Below are 26,473 nucleotides of genomic sequence, written 5' to 3' on the forward strand. Positions count from 1 at the left end.
AAGAGTATTCCTTGCAAATATGAAAATATGTTGCCAGACATTTTAAAAAATTTAATAAATATTGACAGTAAATACTAAATATTAAAAACAAAGTCAAAATAATTTTGACCGAGGCGACGTCTAACGGTCGGGTCCACGGTCCTATTATCCGCTGCCATTATAAACAATAGCAAGGCTTATCTGTATATTATAAAATCAATGCCTATGTGAAAAAAATATATACATAGTATACATGGTACACAAAAGATAATATTCACATACATTTAATGTTAGTTAATCAATTAAAGTTATTTTATTGTTCTTATCTATGAAGTGTATTAGGCTTATAACTCTTTATCTGATTATAATTCATACAATTTCTACAATAGGTAATACAATGTCTATGCCATAATCAATGGTATTGTTTATATTACGCATTAATTATGTTTTTATAAAAAAAATCAGTACTTGACCGTCTGTCGATGAGATGCAATGTGTTGACTCTGTTAATACAAATATAAAAACCCGACTGTGCCTTCCATATTACAGAATATTAAAGACACGCGTGATATTGATTCGTTCGGTCCGTTTTTATAAAAAAGTTAAACACAATAATAATTTGCATTACAATCATGTTTTTAGTGTCGGTTGTGTCGGTGTATTTGGCGTTCGCATCGTTGTTTTTGCATCCAGCAGAGGCAGCCTTACGGGTTTTAGCCATTAATACGATGGCGGGCAAAAGTCATTGGAACTTCATGAATGGATTTTTGCATTCGCTGACCGACGCCGGTCATAACGTTACGGTTTTCACTTGGTTTCCAGAGGGGGGAAGAGAAAACTATACAGAAATCGTTTTTAAGGGACCAACGCGTTTGAACTTGGATTTAGTTAAATTTATAGATCAGCTAAAACCTCCCAATAATCTACTCAGACACGTCGTACACCGCAACAGAGAAGCATGCGATAATATATTTTCAAATTCTAAAATAGAAGCAATCATGACTGCGGGCAATACCGAAAAGTTCGATGTCATCGTCACTGAGACATTAGTTTCAGATTGTATGTCACATTTTGTTCATCGTCTCCGCCTACCGCTAATTTACCTTTTTCCTTCGCCAATACCGACTTACATGGAGGCGTCGTTTCTGAGTGAAGATTCCAACCCTGCGTATGTGTCAAATTTTATGTTGTCATTCGGCTACCCAAAGACATTCCAACAACGTTTGCTCAACTTTCTCACCTACAAATATAGCAAAATTATGTTGCGGTATTTTGAAATGAAAGCCGTTAAGTCCAACCCCAGACCTTACGACTATATAGAACCGGTCGTACCGGCTTTGGTGTTTGCGAACAGTCATTTCATCGTCGAACCGGCAAGACCCATGCCACCCAATTTCATAGAAATCGGCGGCATTCACCTTCCCGAACCAAAAGCAATACCAAAAGTAAGTTTTAAATAATCACTAAATAATACATAATTTATAAAACTCGGACGATGTTAGTGGGAAAGGATACACGTCTGAAATCCCTAGTTTTTAGGTCACACCTGATGTTATTAAAAAGAATCACGGTTCTTAATCAACGTTTTTTTTTTGTATTAACAACTAATATCATTCAGAATTTACTAATGCTTACAAACTTTTTTAATTTAATATTAAATAATAATTGAGGAACAACTTGATAAAATTGCAAAAACTTAAAACCAAATCAGTCCAAAATGATAGATTAAATGAACAGTCAAAGCGAAAAATTAATAATAAGAAATAATTATAAATCACTTAAAAATACTGTTGCCAAGTTATTAGAAGACAACAATAACTTTAACGAAAAGCTGTAAACTTTTGAAAAAAAAAAGTATCCCCTTTGAATGATAATAAGTTTACTGAAAACGACATTGTTATGGAAATTATGGATAATCTCGACTCAATAACTTGATCTTATTCAACTTACCAGAGCAGCCTATTGTCGAGGATTCAAATTCGATAAAATCAGATAATGTTTCTGTTAAATAATTATTCGATGTTATAGACGTTAAAGTAAGTCCTATTAATATATCCCGCCAAGGTATGCTTAAGTCGATCTATCAGCTAGACCTCGTCTCATCAAAGTTACTTTTTCAAATTCTCATGACCTTGGTTTAACTTTGTGATCTCAAAAGAAATTAAATTCCAATCCCAGTTACAAAGATTTACGTTTTGTTTCAATAATAAATTAGCTGAATTAAATTTACAAGTACCCGTCTCTTTGTATGATATTATTGTTTCTACTGAAACATGGCTCACTAATGATATAAATACACTTAAACTTTCAATAGATTTCATAACTACAATGTGTATAGGTATGATAGAAGCTCAGAAACCAGTTTACTATCTCGCGGTGGTGGTGTTTTGATAGCTGTAATTAATGTTTATTTGTCCCATGTTAATCTTGAAATGTTGTTTGCATGTGTAAAGATAAACCATAATATTATTATTGCTGGCTCTGTGTACATTCCCAAACGGTAAAATGTTTTTACTATCCAAGCAGCTAATCGTCCTATTGTTAAAGTAGATAACTTCCATCCAGGGACGGCGCCAAGGGGGGGCGAGGGTTGGCGGTCGCCCCCTCATAACAAATTCTTGCCCTTCTCTCGCCCCCCACCCTATTTTGCTAAATAGTATAATTTAAAATACTTGAAATTATTCTAAACCCAGATTTTGTATAACTGTATTTTTATATATACAAATTTAGTTATTACGGAAATTGTGAAAACAATTGTTGTATTGATTTAAACCTGTTTATCTATACAAATTTAGTTATTAGTTATGACATTGCCACCAAATGTGGCCTTTTTTTATCAATATATTTTGAGTGTTTTTGCAATCGGTTATCAATAATCCGTCGCCCATATAATTATGTGTTTTGGTGTATATATGTATATATATATAATTATAATATTTACGTTTGTGTGTGTGTTTTCCAAAAATTCAGTGTTTATTGACGGATTGTTTTGGTTTAATAGAATGTAGGTATAACGCGATAACTATAATCTCCACTGACTGGTTTTTGAGCGTTTTATAAGCCTTCGTTTTTACTTCGACTTTCATAGAGTACAATAAGAGCTATATGATGGCCGACAGGTAAAAATAACGCTTATTTAAAAAAGTTGCCTTACTTAAATTGTACACTAGTATATGTTGTCCCTTAATCTGTAATAAATTCATATTTTATACAATTTCACTGATAAATATTAAAGTCATTCACTGATAAATCATTATAATTGTTTTTTATTGACAGAAGTAGGTAAAATTATTGTGGTTGCCCCTCCAAAAAATTCACTTGACCTTTCCCGCCCGCCTAGGAAAAAAATTCTGGCGCCGTGCCTGCTTCCATCCGAGTAGATCACTCACCAATTGAAGTGAATTTCAAAACACACAAATCGTCCTCATTATCTGCTAAAGATTATTTGTTCAATTAGAAATTATGTGATTTTTATATCTGTACGTAAAGTAATAACTCGAACAGCAAACATTTGTATTGTATAAGGTCAAAATATAATTTAATCTAAACTTATGTTTGTATTGAGTAACTTCTTATCCACAATATGTATTAAACATATAATACTTATCGTCTTTACTATTTATTTTTTTTTAGATATTTTGAAAAAAAAACTGATTTTCTATGGCACAATATTAATGCATTGTTACATAGTTATATTAAGACATATTAAAATATTATGGAAATTATGTGATTTTTATATCTGTACAAAAATATTTAGCTTCAATAGATTTGAATTACCACTGTAATCTCCGCAGATCCTATTTCTCTAATTGATATAAATGTTTTAGATAGTTTTAATGAACTATGGTCTTTAAATCCCAAAACCATTCCTGATCCAGATAATTTATCTGCAACATTTTTGAAAGAATGTGCTTGTGTTCTATCATTTCCGATTTTAATTTTGTTTAATTTATCTCTCAAATCAGGTATTTTTCCTAGTATATGGAAATATTCTTTTGTTACCCCTATGTATCAAAATGGCGATAGATGTGATATTACTAATTATAGACCAATATCAAAAATGTCAATTATCCCTAAAAATGTATCTAAACTAGTTAATCATAAACTTTCTCTTATATTATGTAGTAAACTAATAACAAACGAACAACATGGTTTTCGTGTTGGTAAGTCTACTATCACTAATATGGTAATATTTACAGAACATATTTTTAATTATTTTTCTTTCTGTTGTCAAATAGATGTTATCACCACTTATTTCGAAAAAGCGTTTGACCGAGTAGACCATTCATTAATTATTTCTAAATTAAAATTATATGGCATTACAAATACTTTAATATCCTAGTTATATTATTTTTTATCAAATAGATTTCAAATTATAAAGATTGCAAATTTTACATCAGACCCTCTCCCCGTTACATCTGGTGTTCCTCAGGGTGATCACCTTTCACCATTACTATTCCTGTTTTTTATATTGTTATTATACTGGTTAACAGTAATCATAATTATTTTAATTAAATTGTTTTTATTATTTACATATCTACATATACAATATTACATATTTAACACACATGACCTAACACCATTCATCTCAATGAGCTGAACATGAGTTAGGTCATAGTGGACGACGCCAGTTATGCAGTTGAATGCATTTACCACTACGCTACGCCTTACACGAAATAATTGTTATAATTCGTATTTCTTTCATAAAATAAATCGATTTAAATATTTATAACAGGATATACGAGAGTTCATTGAAAATTCGCCAAATGGAATTATTTACTTCACGTTTGGATCATCAATAAAAATGTCATCATTTCCAGACCACATAAAAAACGCATTTAAACTAGCTCTTGCGCGCCTCCTTCAGAGGATATTGTGGAAATATGAAAATGAAATGGAAGGCAAACCGGAAAACGTGATGACGAAAAAGTGGTTCCCACAACGTGATATTCTTTGTAATAATCGGAGAGAAGTTATTAAGTAATACATTGTTGTTGTTTTATACCTGTAAACGGGAGAACTGGTTTTTTTTTTTTAGTACACCCAAATATCAAGCTATTTATCGGGCACGGCGGAATATCCGGCGTGTTTGAAGCTGTCGATGCCGGACTTCCGATGTTAGGATTTCCACTTTTCTACGACCAACCGAGAAACATTGCTAATCTCGTGGACGCCGGAATGGCCATTTCACTCGACGTGATGACTGTCACCGAAACTCAGATTTACGAATCGGTTGATAAATTAATCAACGATAAAAAGTAAGAACAGCAATAATCATTCAAATAGGAAAATTTAACATAAATACAATTTTTACCGACATTGCGTACGAAGAGTTAAGTAATAACTCGAACAGCAAACATTTGTATTGTATAGGGTCAAAATATAATTTAATCTAAACTTGTGTTTGTATTGAGTAACTTCTAATCCACAATATGTATTAAACATTTAATACTTATCGTCTTTACTATTTATTTTTGACATTTTCATGTCTTAGCTCTGGCACATAACCGTAAAAAGCGTTCGTTACAAAACCGTTACAAAACCGTTACAGGGGTAGGAGATAGGGGGTGGGAGATAGGAGGTAGGATATAGAGGGTGGGAGATAGGGGGTAGGAGATAGGGGGTGGGAGATAATAAATATGTTGTACGTTCAACGTTCAAATTAGAACTAAATAATAAATTCAAAATAATTTAATTCTCTATGTTAAGTTACTTTTGGCCAGATAATAAACACTACAATTTTAGCCAGAAACTTGATTGTACATAATTTTTTTATCTCCTTGGCCTAATGTATTCGGTACTTCAACGAGACATGAAAATGCTATTTCTTGGTTGCAGACTCGGCTGAAAAACTGTCTTTATTTCTTCCTTTTCTTCTTTCTTCTTTTAAAAAGCCGAGTCTGCAACCACGAAAGAGCATTTACATGTCTTGTTGAAGTACCGAGATAAATAATTTAGAGTAGTGGTGGAATTATAAATAATGATATAGTATATAAGGAAGCAGTAACAAGCTAGTATATTAAAACATCAAGTTCCTGGCTAATATTGTAGTGTTTAATATTTGGCTTTAAACAATTTATAGAGAATTTGGGCCCTTAAACTGTTTTGAATTTATTATTTAATTCTAATTTGAACGTTGAACGTACAACATATCTCTTATCTCTTATCTCCTATATCTTTCCCTATCCCCTACCCCTATCTCCCACCCCCTATCACCCACCTCTATTTTGTTACCTGTTATCTCTTATCAGGTAACAGCGTAACGCTTTTTTTCGTTATGCTTTTTTGGTAACGCTTTTTTTCGGTTATGTGCCAGAGCTAATTCCCAACCCCACCCCAACCCCATCTCTAATTTTTCTTCACGCTTTTGGTAACGCTTTCTTCGGTTATGTGCCAGAGCTAAGACATGTAAATGTCAAAAAACTGATTTACTATGGCACAATATTAATGCATTGTTACATAGTTATTTAAGATAGAATTTAATATTATGGATAGACTTAATTTAATTACTTCAGATCATGAATTTGCAATCAAAGTTAGTCCACCATGGGAATGGGTATTAACTAAAAAGTCGATTAGGGTTAGTTGCCTAAATATCAGTTTTTAACCCTGTGTTCCTCTTCAAAACATAAAAATTCTAATACTCATTAAATCTTTTATGAATAAAAAATTTGTCTTAGATATTATGAAACTTCTTATTTTTTTTTTTCATTTGTTCTTTGTTACTTACAATTAGGTACTCGTCTAACGCTAAACTAGCTTCCAAGCGTTTCAAGGACCGCCCAATGTCACCTGGTAAAACAGCCGCTTACTGGACGGAATACATTGTACGACATAATGGTGCGCAACATCTAAAGACAAAAGCATTCGATCTCATGTGGTACGAATATTACCTTATAGATATACTATGTCTGATACTTGTCACGATTTCAGTCATTGGCTTTATTATTTATAAATGTTTACATGATGTACGAAAACAATTTTTATTTAAGTTAAAGTTCAAAACAGAGTAATTTTTGTAATTAGCTTCTTTATGATTTATAAAATAGATTTATTGTTTATCAAGTATTTATATAACTACACCAATATTGAAAAAAAAAATTATTAATTATATTTTTTGATTCTCTAAAGAGTATGTCATAAAATTGTATAACTTATTCAAAAGTTTTAGAGTGCTACAAATTTATATTACAAATAAATTATGATTTTAATTTATTTAAATTTGTATTCGTTAAATTTAATACAGTAGGAAAGCGGTATTTTTTTTTCTTTTACCCTTATTAATATACAGGGTGTATAAAAAAGAATGATGGGGTTTTTGCTAACAAGTTTTATTTTAGGAAACGCTGAAATAGACATTTTGTACCAGCGTTCCTCCTAATTTATTATCCCGATTCAAGCACTTAGTAGATACTTAAAGGGTCAAGGAACTCGCAATTGTAAATAAATCAAAAGTATGCCATGGTGACGTATCATATATAATCAGTGATTTATTAGTTATTAATATATAATAATTATTCGAGTTCGAATATTGAACATAACTTTTTAGTTGGTAATATATTTTCAAAACAATCTGGGTGTGATGCCTCTACAAACGAGTAGGTATGTTTTTTGTACTAGTATAGGAAAAACTGTTTACTTTTTAAACGTATTCCATTTGGTTGTTTGTCTTTTTATATGTTTGATCTATTTGTTTGCACGGTAGTAGATACTGTATATTTACATAAGTTATAGCGAATACTTATTTTATACCTCCGAATTTCACTATCGTTGTAGTGTTTAGAACGATTTTATGGGTTATTTCTTCCCTAAGGACATGGAACTACATGCAATTAGTGTTTAACGCATAGAAGTTATAACATACAACTAGCATTTTTAATTTTAGTTAAAATCTTCTGTTTTTTTAATTTTATTTTAATGCGCTATTATTTTAACAATATTACAGCACAACAGTTACGAATTAATATACAATAATAATTGTATTTTAACAACTATAAAAAAAATAAAACATGCGAAAAGTAACAATTAAATGAGAAATTCAGCTTTGGAAAGAAAGGGAATTATGAGGACGATAACATTGTTTTATCATACAGAATTTTTCACAACGTCTGAATGATTGTCGCATTGCAAATAAAATACGAAAAACACTTGTTGCTTACACACGACCTTTTAAGTTTGAGAATAGTGATATTTTACAAAAACCTACGTTATATTATTTTTATGATTAAAACCACTATGGCTTAAGTAAGCCATAGTGCAGATAAGTATCTGCACGATATACAAAAGATACAACACAACATTAATGTTTTATATTTCTTTCAATCGACAACAATTTTTTTAGAGGATATTATGATCTTCTAAATTTCACCCTCTGACAATCAAATGAGATTTCGTAGTCTTGAATGAAATCTTACTCAGTCCAATCGAGGGCAAGTCCTTGTGCAATGTTGAAAAATGTCTAATATTATATATGAATAATGCCGGTGGTGGACGCTATGTGTTAATAGTTTGTTTGGCATTATCGTTCGACGCTGTTTCGAAAAAAATCGTGTCGTGGTCTGTACCTTTTTCCAAAAGCACGTTAAACTTATTTGGTGAAGAAAATACTTTTGTTTTTTTCTAAACTATTTTGGGAGAAGTAGGTTAAGAAAGGTAGTGACACTTACTTGCCAGTAACGGTATGCCCATATTATTCAGGACCCAGCCCGATGACCTGATATGTAGCGACCTTTCAATATACCGACAACGGACCTAGTAAAAACAGACGGGTTGACATATTGACCGATGAAACCGGACTAAAAAGGTGATTTAAACACTTTAAATATGAATTTTGAACACTATTACGGACTTACAAACTTGTAATTAAGTATATGACCTGTATATAATCATAATATAAGCGTTTTAAATGTGGATAGGAGGGAAAGTGCGCGCAGATAAAAATAATACTACCCTCCACTTTTCCTCCTGCCCGAAACTTCAATAACTTCAAAAATAGTTATCCAAAACTGTTGTCGATTAATCAAAATTTTTAGTACATAATTGTCAATAAAAAAATGAAATACATGCGCCATCTTTTAGCTTTAAAACTAATTTTGACAAATTGTTTAAAAATGCGAAGTTGTAGTATTTATTTGAACAATATTTACTCAAAAACAAGTAATCTATTGAAAATCTTGTTACGTTATGTATGTGTTTAGAATTTAGGGCTCTTGATACCCGTTTACCTGGGTATTACCCAGGTAAGCAGGTACCTGGGTTTTTCGGGTATTGATCGGGTATGCAAACAGTGGGTACCCGTTCTAATATAATTACCCGGGTTTTTCCAAACTTTGCATGGAATCTTTCTATTTCAGGGTAAAATACAGGGTGATTCTTTTATCACGAACCAGTCAATATCTCACAGGGTTTAATAAGAAATTACAATTTTTTTTTCATTTTTTTTTTAAACAATGTGATCCCAATTTTTTTTTTGTTTTTACCCCCCTCCCAACTTAGATTGTTTGATAGTAACTTTTGAAACTTAAATAATAACGTATATATTTTATTACCTTAATAAATAGAGAATAATGTATTACAAATTTTGACTGGTCGATGATAACCAGTTTCGGATAACTATTTTTGAAGTTATAAGAGTTTAAAAGTTAGGATGGGAAGGGAAAAGCGGTTGGGAAATGCGCCCAGATAAAAATAATACTACACTACACTCCACTTCGTTTTAACGGCAGATTTACAATTGAAACCTTTGCGTCAATAAAGTATCTGTTTATACTTCATATATCAAACTGATAAAAAAATTACAAAAAAAGCGAATAAGACGCAAAATAAAATACTACTAACTGTATGTTGTATACACACATTTCCGTTTATCATGGCACATTTTATAAAACGAAAATTCAAAGCACATAATAAAACCTCATACATAATCGCAGTTGAAAACCCAAATATGGCTTCTGGTTAAAGAACTCTGTATACGTTAGAAAACATTCGTTTTGATCGATAGCATTTTTCGATTTACAAAAAAAAAAATATAGTCATATATGTTTTTACTTATTTATTATATTATGAGTATAATATAATATAATATATTCCGGTTAAAAAAATACTCCATAAAACCAAGTTTTGAACAATTATGAATGGAATTTTGAGAAGTAGGCTGGAGGAATTGCCATAAAATTGTTGTTGTCATTAAAAACTAATTAAGTATTTACCATACGTTGTGTAATTACATATTTTAAAATATTGCGAATGAAAAATATAACAATATTATACATTATACGGTTATTTTAGGCTAAAATTTGTAATCCCAATTTGATAAACGGGTAAAACCATGTGGAAAAATAGTTCAAAGATTTTGGTTAAAACCAATTTTTTTTTTCGCTTTTTCTTGATTTTGAGGATGAAGGAGTTGATTTATTCTACTTCTGACTAACCCAATTACCATCTGCATACGATATAGAGGTGCTACACTAGTAATTCGGTTCACAGGCAAAACAAAAATTACCTAAAAGTTAGTTTATTAAGACAACAAAATGTACCCTTTTTCCTTAAAAATCAAGAAAAACACCCGAAAAATACATAATATCTTTAAGCTTAAGATTACAGAATAATGATTTTTTTTAAAAATAGAGTTGAATTAATTCCAAATTTGTGTGGAATGTTTTTCAGTCAAAGTACTTTTGAGAAACGTTAACAAATTGCTAAAATATTACAAACCAAACCTGTTAAAAAGAGTAGACACTTTTTCTTTTTTCTCTTGTTCGAGCAAAGTTTTAGAAGTAGTAACTATGGTCTGAAAATTTTACTAAGGGTGCATCTAGTATGGGACTATAACATATAGAATTTTCTCAAAAATCCGAAGAAAAAAATGTTTGCATCAGTTAACAGGTATCCGTAAAATATATTTTAAATATGGTGTTATTTACGATTTATGAACAACGGCCCTAAATTATTATAGAAATACGATTAACCCTAATCGTATTCGCCCTTATACATAAACCGGTCAACTGGCGTGTCAATGACCTTGAACAACTGGAATATTAGAAAGGTATAAGCAATTAACAAACATTGCACATCATTATAAAACCAATAGCAAAATAGAAATAGTTCATCTTGTTTAGGGAAAGGGCTTATTTTATTTTTTGGCCATCAATACATTTCGATAGTATTATACTATCTAAAAAAATATTCCATACAAAATTTGACCTAATCGGACTATTGTCAAAAATAGTTAAATTCTGTGCAAAATTGTATTCGGTTGCCTCTTTGAGAAAGTTATTAACTTTTTTTGTTTATTTTGGCCACTACATTTTAGAGTATTGAAAAACAATGGAAAATATTACAAATATATATATTTTGATATTGGATTTTCACAAAAAATACTAATTTATTTTACAAATTCTATTATATAATTATATTCTTGTACCCGCGGTGACAATACGTGGAAAAAATTAAAACATATTGTTGTAAAAATAAGACATAAACTGTACTACAACATAAATTGTATTTGTGTCAAGAAACTGTTTTTTAGAAATATTATTTGTTTTGTATGGAAATTTTTAGTCGTCGTCGAAGCTAGACCATCAATACTTACAGCAGAAAATATTAAATACATTTTTATTTTCGGTGTTCATAAAAAATTACCAAATAGGAAAATTCTATGATTTTTCGAGTTTTAGTGAAAAACCATTGCATTTACCGTAAAATTACATATTATATTTATAATGGAATATTACATTTTCTATAAATATTGTTTTCATCCATTTTTCCAAAATGCATTATTATTCAAAAAAAAAAAAAATATATAAACCATAACTTTTTTTATTTATTTAGAATAACTGGTTTTCTACGGTTATTTAAATGTATTTGATAAACGATTAGAAATCTAGTAGAACATTTTTCATACATTTTATACAAAATTTAATTGCCTGCAAAATAGGTTATAGGGAAAAAATGCATACGATCCACCATTATAGCTTCGATGCGGAACAACGATGCTATTGGTTTTACAATGATGTGGGGTTTTTGTGTCTGTCTAAAAAAAAGCTATCCAGCTGTAAAGTACACGAAGGCCGCCATTTTATATTTTCAACGGTTATCTCTTCAGACCACAGACAAGTATGGTTCTAAAATCCTAACTTAATTAAAAATTAATTGATTGAAATAATAAATTTCTATAAGTCATACTTTTGTAATTCAAATGTGAACGACGTGTCTACTGATGACAAGTGAAAATTTTCCTGGCCAATTTGTCAATAATATTGAAAGTAAACTAAACAAATATAGTCAGATATCTTGCATAGTAACGGCTAAAACCACAACGTTCTAATAACCAGTGGACTTGTTGGTTCGTTTTGGTCTAAAATGAGGCTCCTCAACAAGTACTTTTTATACGTTTTTTTTTATTTTTTAAAGAAAGCAGCTCTTCGGTTCGTAGTACTACACCGAATCTTGAATTCTTTTCATCGTCAAACCTAAATCAAATTTTACCTAGAGAAAGTTTGCTTTTGTTTTTCTTAGTTTACTACATGTAACCATTTTGCATATCAATAACATAGACATTTTTTTTTTAATTTTAAAATTAAAAAAAAAACCTAACAGTACTCGTTTTATTTTTAAACTATAATGCCAACATTTAGTTAGAGTGTCCAATTAAATTTAAAAAAAGTTATATTAATTTAAAAACGCCTAATTAGTATATTGAGCATGCGTTATAATCAGGTTCACCTAACGTCGACAAATATAGGGTCTTTAGAATTTCATGGCTCACTTGACTTATTGACGATTTTTTTTAAATTATGAAAAACAGCCTATGTGAATCATTTTTGGTTTTTATCATAAAATAATATTGTAAAGTTATTGTAATGTTTTCGCCGTCGGTACGGGGATTTGGAGAGGGGTGATTTTAGAATATCTTATAGCAACATGTATATTAGTTTAAATATGCACGTTAAGCTATTTTTTTAGTAAAATAAAATTTGATTGAACTTTGAAGTTTATAGCATCAACTAAAAGAGCCGTAGTGGTTTAAAATTTATTTTTATAAATGCAATTTCTACAATAATCGTTAAGCATTTTAACGAGTATTTTCAATTATATTTAGATGAATTGATTTATTATTATTTATTTTTTTTTTTTAAATATAAATATCCACGTTTGAATTAATAGATTTCGGTTAATGTCAGATTTGTTGATATCTCTAATAGCTTTGTTGTTATTAACTGTTTAAAATTCGCTCTGTTTTTATTTATTTTAATACAACTTTATTTAGCTAAACTACAAAAAACCTATGACGTACATGTATAGGTTGTTAGTAATATTATCTCATTGGGACGGCCACCGTTGAATGGGGATTTTGTTGATTAGTTTTAGTATGTTGCGCTCACTGTTGCCGGACGAGCAATTGTCCGGTGAAAGGATCCTTCTCTCTGGCAACGGACTGACTATCCGTTTCGGACAGTGAGTTTGTTAAGATGCTATCACCTCATGATGGCAGCACTGGGCCTTTAGGCCTGTTTAAGTTACATGATGATGATGAGATCTTTAAATAGTAGTGAGCTTATAACTATTACTCTTGTGGCTGATATAACTCGATTAACTAGTAAGTCAACTTATTTATTACCATTAATTCCGGCGTGAGAGGTGACTTACATAAATTCAATTTTTTTTAGTATCTGAAAGTAGAAATCACAGCAAAAACCATTTTTTTAATACTATGATATGTACAACATAAGCTATACTTAACATAAAATAAATACATGTAAGTTATATAAAAAATAATAAGTTTACAATGTACTCTTACGTATGCTATTTTTAAATGACTCGAAATTACAATTAAATATATCGGTTTCTAAATTTAACATACTGCTGTTTGTCATTAAAATAGTATGAGGAGAAAAAGATAACTATCTAGATTTAAAATTGCCAATATAAAATAATTCTTTGGCTCGGGTTAGTCTAGGAAATTTAAAATTTATTAACTCTAATAATTTGGGACAATCAATGAAATTATTATTTAGTTTAAAAAGAAAAATTAAATTACAAGTAACTTGCCTAGTATTTAAAGATTTCTTATTCAAGTTCTGTAAGATTCCTTCATAGCTACTAAGTGGTATTCTACTTATTTTACATTGGAAGGATATAAATCTTAAATAATTGTTTTAGATGCGATCCAAGGATTGAAGGTGACCAGTACTAGCCTAGGTCCAAATAAGTGAGCCATATTCAAGTACAGAACCGGTAAACGAGAAGTAAAGTACTTTTAAGGCGTTTGGATCATGAAATTCGATACAACTGCGTTTAATAAATCCCATGCTAGAAAAAGCTTTGTTTCTTATTTTATTAACAAGTACATTAAAATTAAGTTTTGAATCAAACCACACCTCCAAGTCTTTAATTACATTCTCTCGGATTAAGTATTCATTGTTGATAGAATAATTAAATATAATTTTGGACTGTTTCAAAGTAAATGTTACAGTGAATGTTTTTGCATAGTATATACATAAAGAATGGAGTTCTGAAATGGAGATGGTGTCTTGATATTGAATTGGCATTTGGATTTAATAATTATAAGTATGATTCCATGATTGTTACTGATCCTTTGTGGTTTTTGTGTAAGGAGTTGCGAATAGAAGATATTATGTTGCCTGGTGAGGGTGGCCAAGTTATTTAGTCATGTAATTTTAAAGAGATTTTAGTTTCTTCTAATTAGTACTGGAGGATCTCCTGATATATATAAAATACTATTTATAGGTTTGGTGCGAAAACCATATAAAGAGAGTCAAATTGTTTAATTGTGGATATGGTTGAGAATTTGCTCGATGTTGGAATTAGCTAAGTTATAGATAATAGAGCCGAAACCCATATTTGGCAGTATTAGTGATTTGTAAATTAGTAGTAGGCTATTATTTTTTGCTCCCCTTGTAAGGTGGTAGAGTGTCTTAATATTTTCATCGTGTTTTTTACACCGTGTTTTTAGAAATGTGTAACTCTTAACAAATACATAATAGTTCGCCATGAAATAGAAAATTTTTTATCGATCATATCTCGAAAGGAACGATTGGCTTTAACTGTTTCCAACCGGAGTGTTGGATCAGCATCCGCACTTTATCTGGAAATGTATAACATCATGCTTAAAGGCATATTATATAAAATCTGCACGCTTCGAACACTTGGCTATATTCAGCCGAATTAAACGCAAGGAAAAAAGAAGATTGGAACGAGTAAAAAACTTTTAAAAAAATACATCTAAGACTTGATAGGCATTTTAATAAAAAACGTAAGCACTCTGACTTTACACCACAACGACTTTATGTAGATACAAGTTGATTACATATTTAAAATTAAATTAATTTCGTTACGATTCACGTACGTTATTTTATAATGATTACAAATAACACATAGTTTAAATTGAGTACACTATGAACAAGTTGAAATATAACCATGGTTATATGTATTATAAGATTTCACAAGGTGTACATAAGTATCTAAGGCATAATACTTAGTGTAACGTTATACAAACAAAAAACAATTTATTTATTTTTTAAACTTAAGATTGTACAATAGTAAAATAGTAAATATTGAGCATTGGGGTGGGAGTTTGTATACCACTGGATGATTTTGAATTAAAACTGCTATTCCGACTCCATTTGTGTTTTTTGACGCGTCTGTATAAATAAGTTCACTGTTTGTATACTCTTGCAGAATCTCTTTGAGCAGGTTTTTGTATATGGTTGGATTTGTGTTTTCTTTTTTGAATTCAGCTAGGGACAAGTTGATACTAAATTGCGTGGACCATGGAGGAAGAATGTATGGTTTCCTTTCTAACACATTTTTAAGATTTATATTTTCTTTTTCCGCTTCTTGAATATATTTATTTAAAAATTGGTTAGCGGGGTTGTTTTTGTTTTTAATCACCCTGGAGCAATAAAGGAATAGTTGTTTTATTCTTCTTAGATCTGGAGGAATTTCATTTGCTATATTTCTAACACTTTCGATTGGGCTGGATTTAAAGCCACCAATTGCTAGTCTTGTAGAAGTATTGAGGACGGTTTGAATCAATTTGGATTAGCATTTTTAAATAATATGGCACCGTAATCCGTTTTAGATCTAATTAATGATCTGTGTATCTTTAATAGAGAATAGCTATCACCTCCCCAAGATGTGTGGGATATCATTTTTTTTATATTTAGACTTTGGGTTATTGAATTTTTTAAAATATAAAATATTTAAATTTATATAAATATTTAATATTTAAATATTTAATATTTATATTTTAAAATTTTTTTTTAAATTTTTCTAAAATATATTAGATGGGCAAGCCAGTTGAGTTTAGAATCAAATACTATTCCTAAAATTTTTATTTTTCCGTGATTTGGCATATTGAGGTTATCTATTTTAATACTTAGTGGCTCTAGGTTTCTTTGTTTTGTGAATATAATGCTTTGCGATTTTTGGCTTGAGAATGTGAACCCTGTTTTTTTTTACCATTCAGATAGATTGTTTGCACTTTTTTGTTGAATATCTTGAATAGTTTTTAAGTTTTTGCTTCTACATAATATGTTAAAATCATTCGCAATTAGATTGGCCCTAACCGGAGCTTCTATTGTTTCAGCAATGTCATTTATGGCTAAGAAAAATAAGGTGACTGCCAGTGACGATCTCTGGGGTATGCCATTTTCTTGAACAAAGATATTAGATAAGATATTTGATACTCTGACTTGGAATTGTCTTTCCTTTAGGAAATTGGTTATATATTTGTACATATTATCATTTGACAATATTTTGCTTAATATAATAAGTATTCTATGCCTCCATACTGAATCATATGCTTTGTTTATATCTAAGCTGATCATTCCGAGTGCCTGTTTTTGTCTAGAGCATTTTCAATTTCATTCTTAATTATGAATAAGTTGTCAATTGTGGATCTCGAATGTCGAAATCCACTTTGCACCTTGGATAAGGTATTATTTTTTTCTAGATACCATATTAGTCTTATATTTATAATTTTTTCCATTAATTTTGTCATAGTATTGAGAAGGGTAATAGGTCTGTATCCTTCAGGGGAATGTTTATTTTTTCCAGGTTTTGGAATTGGTACTATTATGCCTTTTTTCCATACGCTAGGTATGTCTCCTGTATGCCAAATAGTGTTGAATAAACTTAATAAGTGTTTTTTTGCAGATTTGCCAAGATTTTGGATAAAGCAATAGGGAATTCCGTCAGGACCGGGACTTTTGCTACGACTTTTTTTTAACACAGATTCCATTTCGTTGAATGATATAGATGTATTCAGGTTTATTTGATCGCAGCTATTAGGGTTTATATATAAGTATATTGGCGTATTTTCTGATGGAATTTTAAATTCATTAATGAATTCAGATTTATATATTTTATTACTAAAGTTAAAATGGAAGTACCTTCCTATTTTTTCTGCTACCTCTTCGGGGACTGATGTTGTTCCATGTTCATCGGTTATGTGTATTTCTTGATTTCTATTCAATCCCTTTAATGAATGAGTTTTGTTCCAGAGTATAGAGGAGTTAGTTTTGTAGTTTATGCTTGTTGTAAATTCCTTCCACGACTGCCTCTTACTGTATTTGATTAAAAATTTCGCTTTAGCCCTTATTTTTTTTTTTTTGTATAAAATTGTCTGGAGTTTTTTGCTTTTTGTATATTTTTAATGCATTTTTTTTGTTCTCTATCGCTTTTTTGATTTCGTCATTCCACCATGGGACTTTTGGTTTGTTATTGATGTTTGTATGACTACCTATTGCTATTTTGGCTGCTGAGATTATTATATGAGTGAATGATTCTACTGAGTTTTTAATATTTGTTTGTTTATTAAATTGGGTTTTAGTGATTTCATCATCTATATCACTAGTAGATAGTAATGTTATTTATTAAGGGGCACATTATAGGCAATATTTGACAAAAGAAGACGCTTACGAGTCTATTTTAAAATTAAAATTAGCACGAAGCAGATTATCTAATATTAGACAATTTAAACAATCAAGAGTAAATCTCTTTAAATGAATAACAGTATAACAATATACAAAACATTAGTTTTCCTTTAAAAAATTGTGTAATAAAAAATACATTTTGAGGCGGTATACTGCATAAAAACAAACACTTAATCTGAATCCAAAAAACAACAGTCCTCTTTATTATTTGCAGGTAGTTGAACCTTATATACTCATAGTTGACCTTCGGTAAGGTTATATAACGCAGGCTATAAAATAACGAGATAACGACAGTGGTTTTGTCGTATCAGAATCATTAAATGTCTTAATAAGTACACGGATAGGATTTTTTCCCAATAAATCGAGTGTCTACTATAATCAGATACACGATTTAGTCGCCTATGATATCATGTAATAAACACAATATTATGATACCGATCATTGGGCCCTAACCTAATCTAACACGGATAGACGTTACCAACCTATAGTTTTTAGTGTCTGTTCGTTTCTCACATCTGGTACACCAGGTTTTTAGTTAAAAAAAAAAAAAAAATAAATAAATTTGTGTAAACTTTAAGTAAAAAGTGGTACTTGAGCACAAAACCTAATAGTATCATTCTGCATAGATATACATAAAATTGTTTTAATGATTTGATCATTTTTTTTTAAAGATTTTAGGCGTTTTTGTTAAAATATACACAATCTGCGAAAACACAGTTTTCTGGCAATTAAAAAAACTGTAGTGCCGAATTTTTCACCCGTTTAATATGTTATGGATACATATGAGTTCCAACTACTGGCAAATTTTCAACCCAAAAGTTTTAAAATTACGGCTAAAAACCCCGAAAAACAAAAAAACTTGTATCCCCCTTAGGGGGGTGGGAAATGAGTATAGTTTAAGTTTGACACAACTGACGTGTGCGGGCATACCAAATAATTTTTTCTTATACATTTCAACTCGATCCGACTCTTTTTCTCGAAACTATAGCCAGTAAAAGTTGTAACTTAAAAACTCGTACGGTTTTTTTTTTGTTTTTTCAACTTTCGTCTGTGAAGAATTAAACTTTGGCAACTTTTACCCCCCCCCCCATAAAGTACAAACTAGATAAAATTTGTGATTTATAGAGTTGCTATTCGAAGGAATTGGTCTAGTATTAAAAAAGTTACAGTGTATACAGCTAAAAAAATAGCCCACATCAGAGTAAAACCAATTTCTCGCATTGCATCAAAGCTAAAATGTAACTGTCGATATTTAAATGAATTTAATTTCTTTTTAGATCGAACATTTGCAACAGTTCTTTTTTATTGGACCGTATCCAATTGGTTTTATCGAATTGTTGAACAAGTACAGCACATTTGCTTCTAAACCCATTCAATTTACCGACGCCGAAATATTAATACTGACCACGAATTACGACGCGCAATCACTAAACATTAGAATTCTTACTAAATTAAAATTTTGCCGCAAGTTCCAAGAAATACAATGCAAGAATTTCGTACGTTTAAATGCCATGTTGCCAAAGATCGCAGAATATGGCGATGAATATTGAAAGATATTACCGATTACGTATATCATATGATAAAAATGTCGCACGAAGGGAAATTTTTAGCGAGCTCTTGGCTTTGGGAGTTGCATATAAAAATATTAGGATTTCAAGAATTCTTAATGTTGGAAATCCAAACATTTCTAGATCAACACTTACAGGAGATTCAAGAAACCCTACAAAAATTGATAACATTGTGTCATGAAAATAAATACATAGAGCTCACTGTAAAAAAATTTCACCACGATGTTGATCTATTTGTGGGTGCGAGTGTGGACCTAACTTATGAATATGTCTAGAACGACGAGAGCCCTTTGCCTATCGGTATTGAGAATTTTGTGTCGCCAAATATAAAGAGTAATTCGAGGCATCACGAGTATTAGATAAAAACTAAATAGATATTTGTATACGAATAAACGTATTATTGATGTTTACTTAAATAGGTATAATTTAGTTTAAGGATAGTATATTGACACCCAACGAATTTGTGGATTTTGTGACCTAACTGTCTGTCCTAACACACTCTAAATAGCGCCTTCCAACTTTACTGACAGGCAACTTAATGGACTAGCGTGGCACCGCATTAGGACAAGGGAACGAAAAAGGACGGTTAAGGAATTAGGAATTATATACACAGGAAAGAGGAATATGGGTTTAATTAAATCCAGGGACACTTGTGGCCAATCCGGTCTGGTGCAAGGACCACAAGCGTAATACTTACAAACTTTAAAAATTGCCTCAAAACCCATACTAAGAGGTAACCCTACCGCCTCTGCCGATGTTTTTTTGTCTGTATCTAACTTAAAAACCCGCTAGATTGATTTACTTTATCAGCAAGTCTACCAATCAGTAATTATTTTATTCAGTTTGCGCTTTTAGGAAAAGAGGTGTGTAAAATTAGAAAAAGTTCTATTCGTCACTCTGAAAAATAGAAACCAACTACCCTCTAAAATAGGATTGTACGTTTTTCCTCTTTCGTTTTTTTTTTGTTTTGCTATAAATTCGTTTAAATGGTCTGATCGAATTGACATTTTTAACAAACATTTATTAGGCATGCCTCGGAAATATTTTTCTAAATTCTATACAACTACATGAAAATACATTTTAAATTTAGCCATGTATTATTATTAACTAGTACAGACTCTACAACAATATTTTGTTAGTTACATCAAAAATTCAAATCACGTTGCTTGATTTGGAGTAGAATATCACATGTGTTTTGCGTAAATTTGAATAACCCAAAGTTAAGCGAAAAAAGGTGTTAACACCAACATTAAATCAAATGATATTTTCTAAAAGGTTTATACGAATATTAAAAAAAAAACAGTGGGAACGGTACTTATAAATTATTTGTTTTTGTATTAGATTCTATTTTGTAGAATATTATTGTAAACATTTAAATTTTGCAACTACTATTTAGTTGAATTTAATTTTTTACACCACAATTGTAACAAATGCACTAAAATATGTGGTTTTTTGTTATGTATTTTGTTTATTGCACGCCTTTAGGTATGACCAACAGGTGACTATTTGAATAAGTCAATACACAATATTACATCGAAATGTAATTTTTCCCTATTTTGATAAATATTAAAGTAGTTTACTAATACTGTTTTTAGAATACACCTGAATTTAAAAAATTAAAAATGTTTGGTCACCGTATATGAAAACGACAAAAAAAATACAAAAGGGGTTCTTATGACCGTTTCCGTTTGGTGCAAGGGTCATAAGAAAAGATCTTAAAAACTAAACATTCAGGCCACAACTAAAAATTAACTTAATATTATTGACGATGAGAATTTATTAATTACAAAATAATACACGAAAACCATCTTGTTAATTGTACATTAATTATACACTAATGTTATTTTAAATTGCTAGGAAGTGTATGAAACAAATTTCAACGAAATTCAAAAGCTGTATCAACAGTTTAATTAAATAGAAGAAAAAGAATAGGAGGACAATATCCAAATTATTAATGAACAACAGGACAATAATGAAGGTAAGACATTGGACGATTGGGTTCCTGATGACAGGCTATGTATGGTAAAGCAACAAAATAAAACAAACGAAGGACCAGTCGAAATTTTTCGACACGAGAAAAAGATTGAAGCCGAAATGGCGTCGTTACGCCTTATCAATTTTGGGTAGGCAACCTAACGCACACTATAACTGTTCGCTGTTCAGATGGCAGATGGGAAAGTTGGATAATAACAACACGGGACCGACGCGGGTTTTAAAGAAAGGAAGCAGTTTATATTCACAACGGATTACAGGAAATAGAAATTATATAAGGGGCTTCTTATGGCCGGTTCCGTTTAGTGCAATGGCCAAAAGATAAATCTTAAAACTAAACATTCAGTCCACAACTTAAAACTAACTTAAATACTATTGACGGAGGTGAATTCAATATAATGATTGACGGTTATACAAACAGTCAACTCCGCATTTAGCCAATCGAAATCAAAGGCCACAGTTTACGGACAACCAAGGGTGTAGCGTGGCAGCTGGGCTCTGGACGACCTCGGCGGCCTCGTGATAATGATGGAGGACTTACGCACTCAGCAAACTCCGCGGACGGCCAATTACAGCAAACAGACAGTTTACAGGAAGTAATCCAGGGAAATCAGTGTTATTGACTCGGACAGAATATCAATAAACACGAGGTTGTTGAGATGAACGATTTTATTATTTACAGATCTATATACATTAAAAACGATCTTGTGAATAACATATCCACAACGTTATTTTAATAATAACAGAATATTAAATTAATAATTGTTTAATACTAGTTTTTTAATTAGAATTAATTTCTAATAAGAAACACAATATATACGAACGAGAAAAAAAAGATTGTGGTATAAGAAAAAGACCACCGACGATAATGACGACGAAACGGTAATTACAATGAGCAACAACAACAGGTTAGATTATTTTTAATTACAGAGGACGGTCACAACAACAAAAACAGGAGGGAGTGGAACGCCAACGAACAACAACATTAACGCATACGCGTACAACGCGTAAACATCACCGCCCACCTTGAAGGAATCCCGTCAAGCAAGTGGTAGTGGACACAATTTTACAGCTGGTCGAACAAGATTTCCATGGGGAGTTTCGACAGTGGCTACTCGTGAGATACCGTCCTGACCGGGATGAAGAGTACGCACGCGACCAAGACGCCATTGAAGTGGAGCTGTAGGTTCCTTAATGAGGACCAGATCGTCTACACACAACGGTTTTCCGTCGTTTGACCACTTTGTTCTAAGTTGAAGGCTCGAGAGATACTCATTTCTCCACTTTGACCAAAAAAATCGATGTATGTTAGTTATCAAACGCCAGCGTTTTAGCTTTGACAAAGGGATATTGTTTAAACACGGATCGGGTAGCGTTGTGGATGGTTCAAGAGTCAAAAAATGACTAGGTGTCAACGCTTCAAAATCCGTTGGGTCATTACTTAGCGCACATAATGGTCGCGAGTTCAGAGTAGCCTCAATTTGTGTGAGAAGAGTAATGAGTTCTTCACTCGTTAACTTATGTAGGCCAACAGAATGACAAAGAAGATTTTTTACAGATTTTACACCTGCTTCCCATAATCCTCCAAAATGTGGGGAGGCAGGAGGGTTGAAATGCCAAGTAATGTTGTTTTTTGCCAAGTGACTTCGAACATTTTCTTGAAACGTTTGTGAGTGTGTAAGTTGTTGAATTGGATTTAAGAGGCGCGAAGCGCCAACGAAATTGGTCTCGCAGTCACTATGCATTTCCTTAATGGGTCCACGACGTGCTGAGAACCGGGTAAAAGCTAGCAAAAAATTTTCGGTTGAGAGATCAGAACTCAATTCCAAGTGAAGAGCCTTAGTAGTGGTACATACGAATAAACATATATATGCCGGAGTACAAAAGGAGCGACGTCCCCGTGTATCTTTTATAAGAATGGGTCCTGCATAATCGACTCCAGAGACAAAAAACGGTTTGACCTGTTGTACCCTATACTTAGGAAGAGGAGCCATTTTTGGCTGAATAGGTTTTGGTCGAGTTCGAAAACAGGCGATACATAGTCGTAAACGAGAACGGATTACTCGCCTAGCGGATTGAATCCAAAATTCCTTCTGTAAGTGTGATTGAAGAGCAGTAGCACCAGGATGCTTAAGACGTTGATGGTGATAATCGATTAACAATTCAGTAAGTCGGTGACGGGATGGCAACAGAACCGGGTGCTTTTGCGAGTAGGGGATATCCGCGTTTGTGAGACGACCGCCCACTCTCACCAGTCCATCGTCATCAATAAAAGGATCTAACCGGCGGATATTTTTTGAGGAAGTTAATCCTTTTTTTAATCGTATGATATCATCCGAATAAACAATTTGTTGGACAGAGAATGTTAGTGCCGATAGAGCACGCGCAATTTCACTGGCCTCAATAATGTGTGAAAATGAAGAAGACGATTTAAATTTTGGAACTCGAAAACAATAGGCGATTATGCGGAGGATTTTATCGAGCGACGAGAAACGGTCCAGAACATCTTCAGTGAGGCATGATGTGGTAGCTACCAGTACCGTCTTTTGGCGAAGCTCGGGATGTAGATTGACGTCATCTTCAAGCGAAGGCGATACTGACGGTGGCCATTCATCCGACGGTTGTAATAAAAATGACGGACCGGTCCACCACATTGAATGATTCACAAGCTCCGAGGGAAATAAACCACGGGAGGCACAATCCGCCGGGTTATGTTGAGTAGGAACATGACGCCAAATAGTCGGTGATGTTAATTCTTGGATTTGGCTCGTTCGATTTGCCACAAAGGTGGCCCAACGATGAGGGGAAGAACGAATCCAAACCAGAGCTGTAGTGGAGTCAATCCAAGCATGTGTTTCATCAATGTTGAGACGATCAGTAAATGCATTAATCACCATACGTAAGAGTTTAGCAGCCAGCACAGCGCCACATAACTCAAGACGAGGAATTGTACAACGTTTGAGTGGTGCGACTTTCGATTTGCCGGTTACCAGCCGACAATATACAGCCGTTGAGGTCTGCACGCGAAGACATACTGCGGCGGCATACCCTCGTTCGGAACTGTCAGAAAAAACATGAAGATGTATAGACAACGCATCATTGAACGTTATACGACGGGGAATCAAAAGTTGTTCAATTAATTTGAGCTCTGATTGATATTTCGCCCACATAGTAGCTATATCTTGGGGAATTGTGTCATCCCAATTTACGCCGGAAGTCCAAAGACGTTGTATTACATGCTTTGTCCAAAAAGTAAGAGGAGACAATAATCTTAAAGGGTCAAAAACTCGCGCAATGTCCGAAAGCACCGATCGTTTCGTAGGTTTATGTGAAGATGGATTGGTCTTAAGAGGACGTCGCAGGTAAAGTGTTACGTATACAACTCCCGAGAGATGGCGTTATTCTCCGTCTCGGCGCGGCGGCGGCGGTTTATAGTCACGCCCATACGAGTGCTGCGGCGGCGCGTTGTAGTATTATCAGAGCGGCACATTATTCTATCACCGACTGCCGATCTAGTAAAAACTAATATTATGCTGACAACGTATGATTCGTCGCGGTAAACATTCGCTACTTCGCGAGCTCGCGCGCGTGTTACAATCTCGAGTAAATCTTTTTTATAGCTACTGTTCATTAACATTTATATAACAATGGACAGAGTAGAAAATACAATACCCATCATAGTTTGAATCATTCTGATAACTTAATTACTTTTTTTTAGCGTATAAATAATTTTCTCAGATATCAGAATAAACTTGGTACCTCGTATAGCGTACTTACTTATTAACATTTATATTGGAGCATACTTATTTTGCATTTCTGTTACAATAAAATACGTGTTTCCAAATTTGCTTAGCCTATATTGGCCATGGTCGCATTGAATATTTTAGTTTTTTTTTTTTTTACTGTTTTTTTTTTATAGTATTATAGGTCACCAAACAAAATCATTAAAAATCAGTATTTTATGTAAAACATTTCAGCTTTCTGATAATTCATTTAGAAATCCAAAATTAATAATTGAAAACATGTTTATAAAAATTCATCAATAGAATAATAATTGTACAATGGTACGAGTATCCGTTATAAACTTTAAGTGCTGGACGGGTCATATATAATATTCTATGATTTATTTCATTAAATAATAATTATATATAAATCTAATATTATTTCATAAAAAAACAATGTGTACATATGTAAATTTTGTATTATAATTTTTATCTATAAAACACACAACACAATAGGAAAAATAAAAATGTGGCTTCTCTGTGCAACAAAAATACAGTATTTCCCAAGTAAAGTCATATTTCTACAATATTTACAAATAATATAATTAGATAAGCTTAGATTATCTGTTGTTATCCCGAAAATTATGGTGGTCACCGCCGACATTATTGCGGAATTTAGCTTTGTTATAAAAAAAAAAAAAAAATAGAATACGAAATCATAATTGAGATATATTGTGAGTAATACTCTTTAATTTATAAATTGTAATTATATAGAAAAATAAATTATAGTATAAATGAAGAGTTAATTTGTCAAACGTTCCAAGTGCTAAAGTATAAAAATTGAACTTTATAATTTGATTTTTTTATTTCACTAGCGGAAACATAACATATTTTTGAGTTTTAAATATGATTGTTTTTTTTAATAAATATCTATTCCTTACTTGAAATTTACAAAAATCTTTCCGGTGTAGTAAACCCACGTAGTGCACATGGGTCCCTATAAGGGCATGTCCTCCTTTCGCGTCTATGCATGGTCACTAAGACGTGACCAATGGGTGTCCCCTTGTAATAATTTAATTATACTTTATTCTTTTAATTGATTATTTGATTATGTTCGAGTAGAGCGACGGCGTCGAGTAGTCGGTAGTCAATTAACGATAGGATTGATTGCACTACTCAGTTATTAACTTCAAAATTGATTAAACATTATTATTATATCAAATTTATTAAACATTATTATATGTCTATTACAATT

General features: G+C 31.8%; 1 protein-coding gene across 1 annotated transcript; it reads left to right on the forward strand.

The window, feature by feature from the left end:
- Window positions 1–611: 611 nt before the first annotated feature.
- LOC126843884 (UDP-glucosyltransferase 2-like) lies at window positions 612–6,992 on the forward strand. Its single transcript, XM_050581678.1, has 4 exons — window positions 612–1,424; window positions 4,715–4,934; window positions 5,018–5,237; window positions 6,716–6,992. Exons 1-4 carry the CDS (start codon window positions 612–614, stop codon window positions 6,990–6,992), a joined length of 1,530 nt encoding a protein of 509 aa, XP_050437635.1.
- The last annotated feature ends 19,481 nt before the right edge of the window (window positions 6,993–26,473 follow it).

The sequence above is a fragment of the Adelges cooleyi genome, unplaced genomic scaffold (genome assembly GCF_023614345.1).
Source record: "Adelges cooleyi isolate 19-005CV unplaced genomic scaffold, UGA_ACOO_1.1 ACOO_flye_CR_arks_rails_tigmint_CR_PRNA_575, whole genome shotgun sequence".
Lineage (NCBI taxonomy): Eukaryota > Metazoa > Arthropoda > Insecta > Hemiptera > Adelgidae > Adelges > Adelges cooleyi.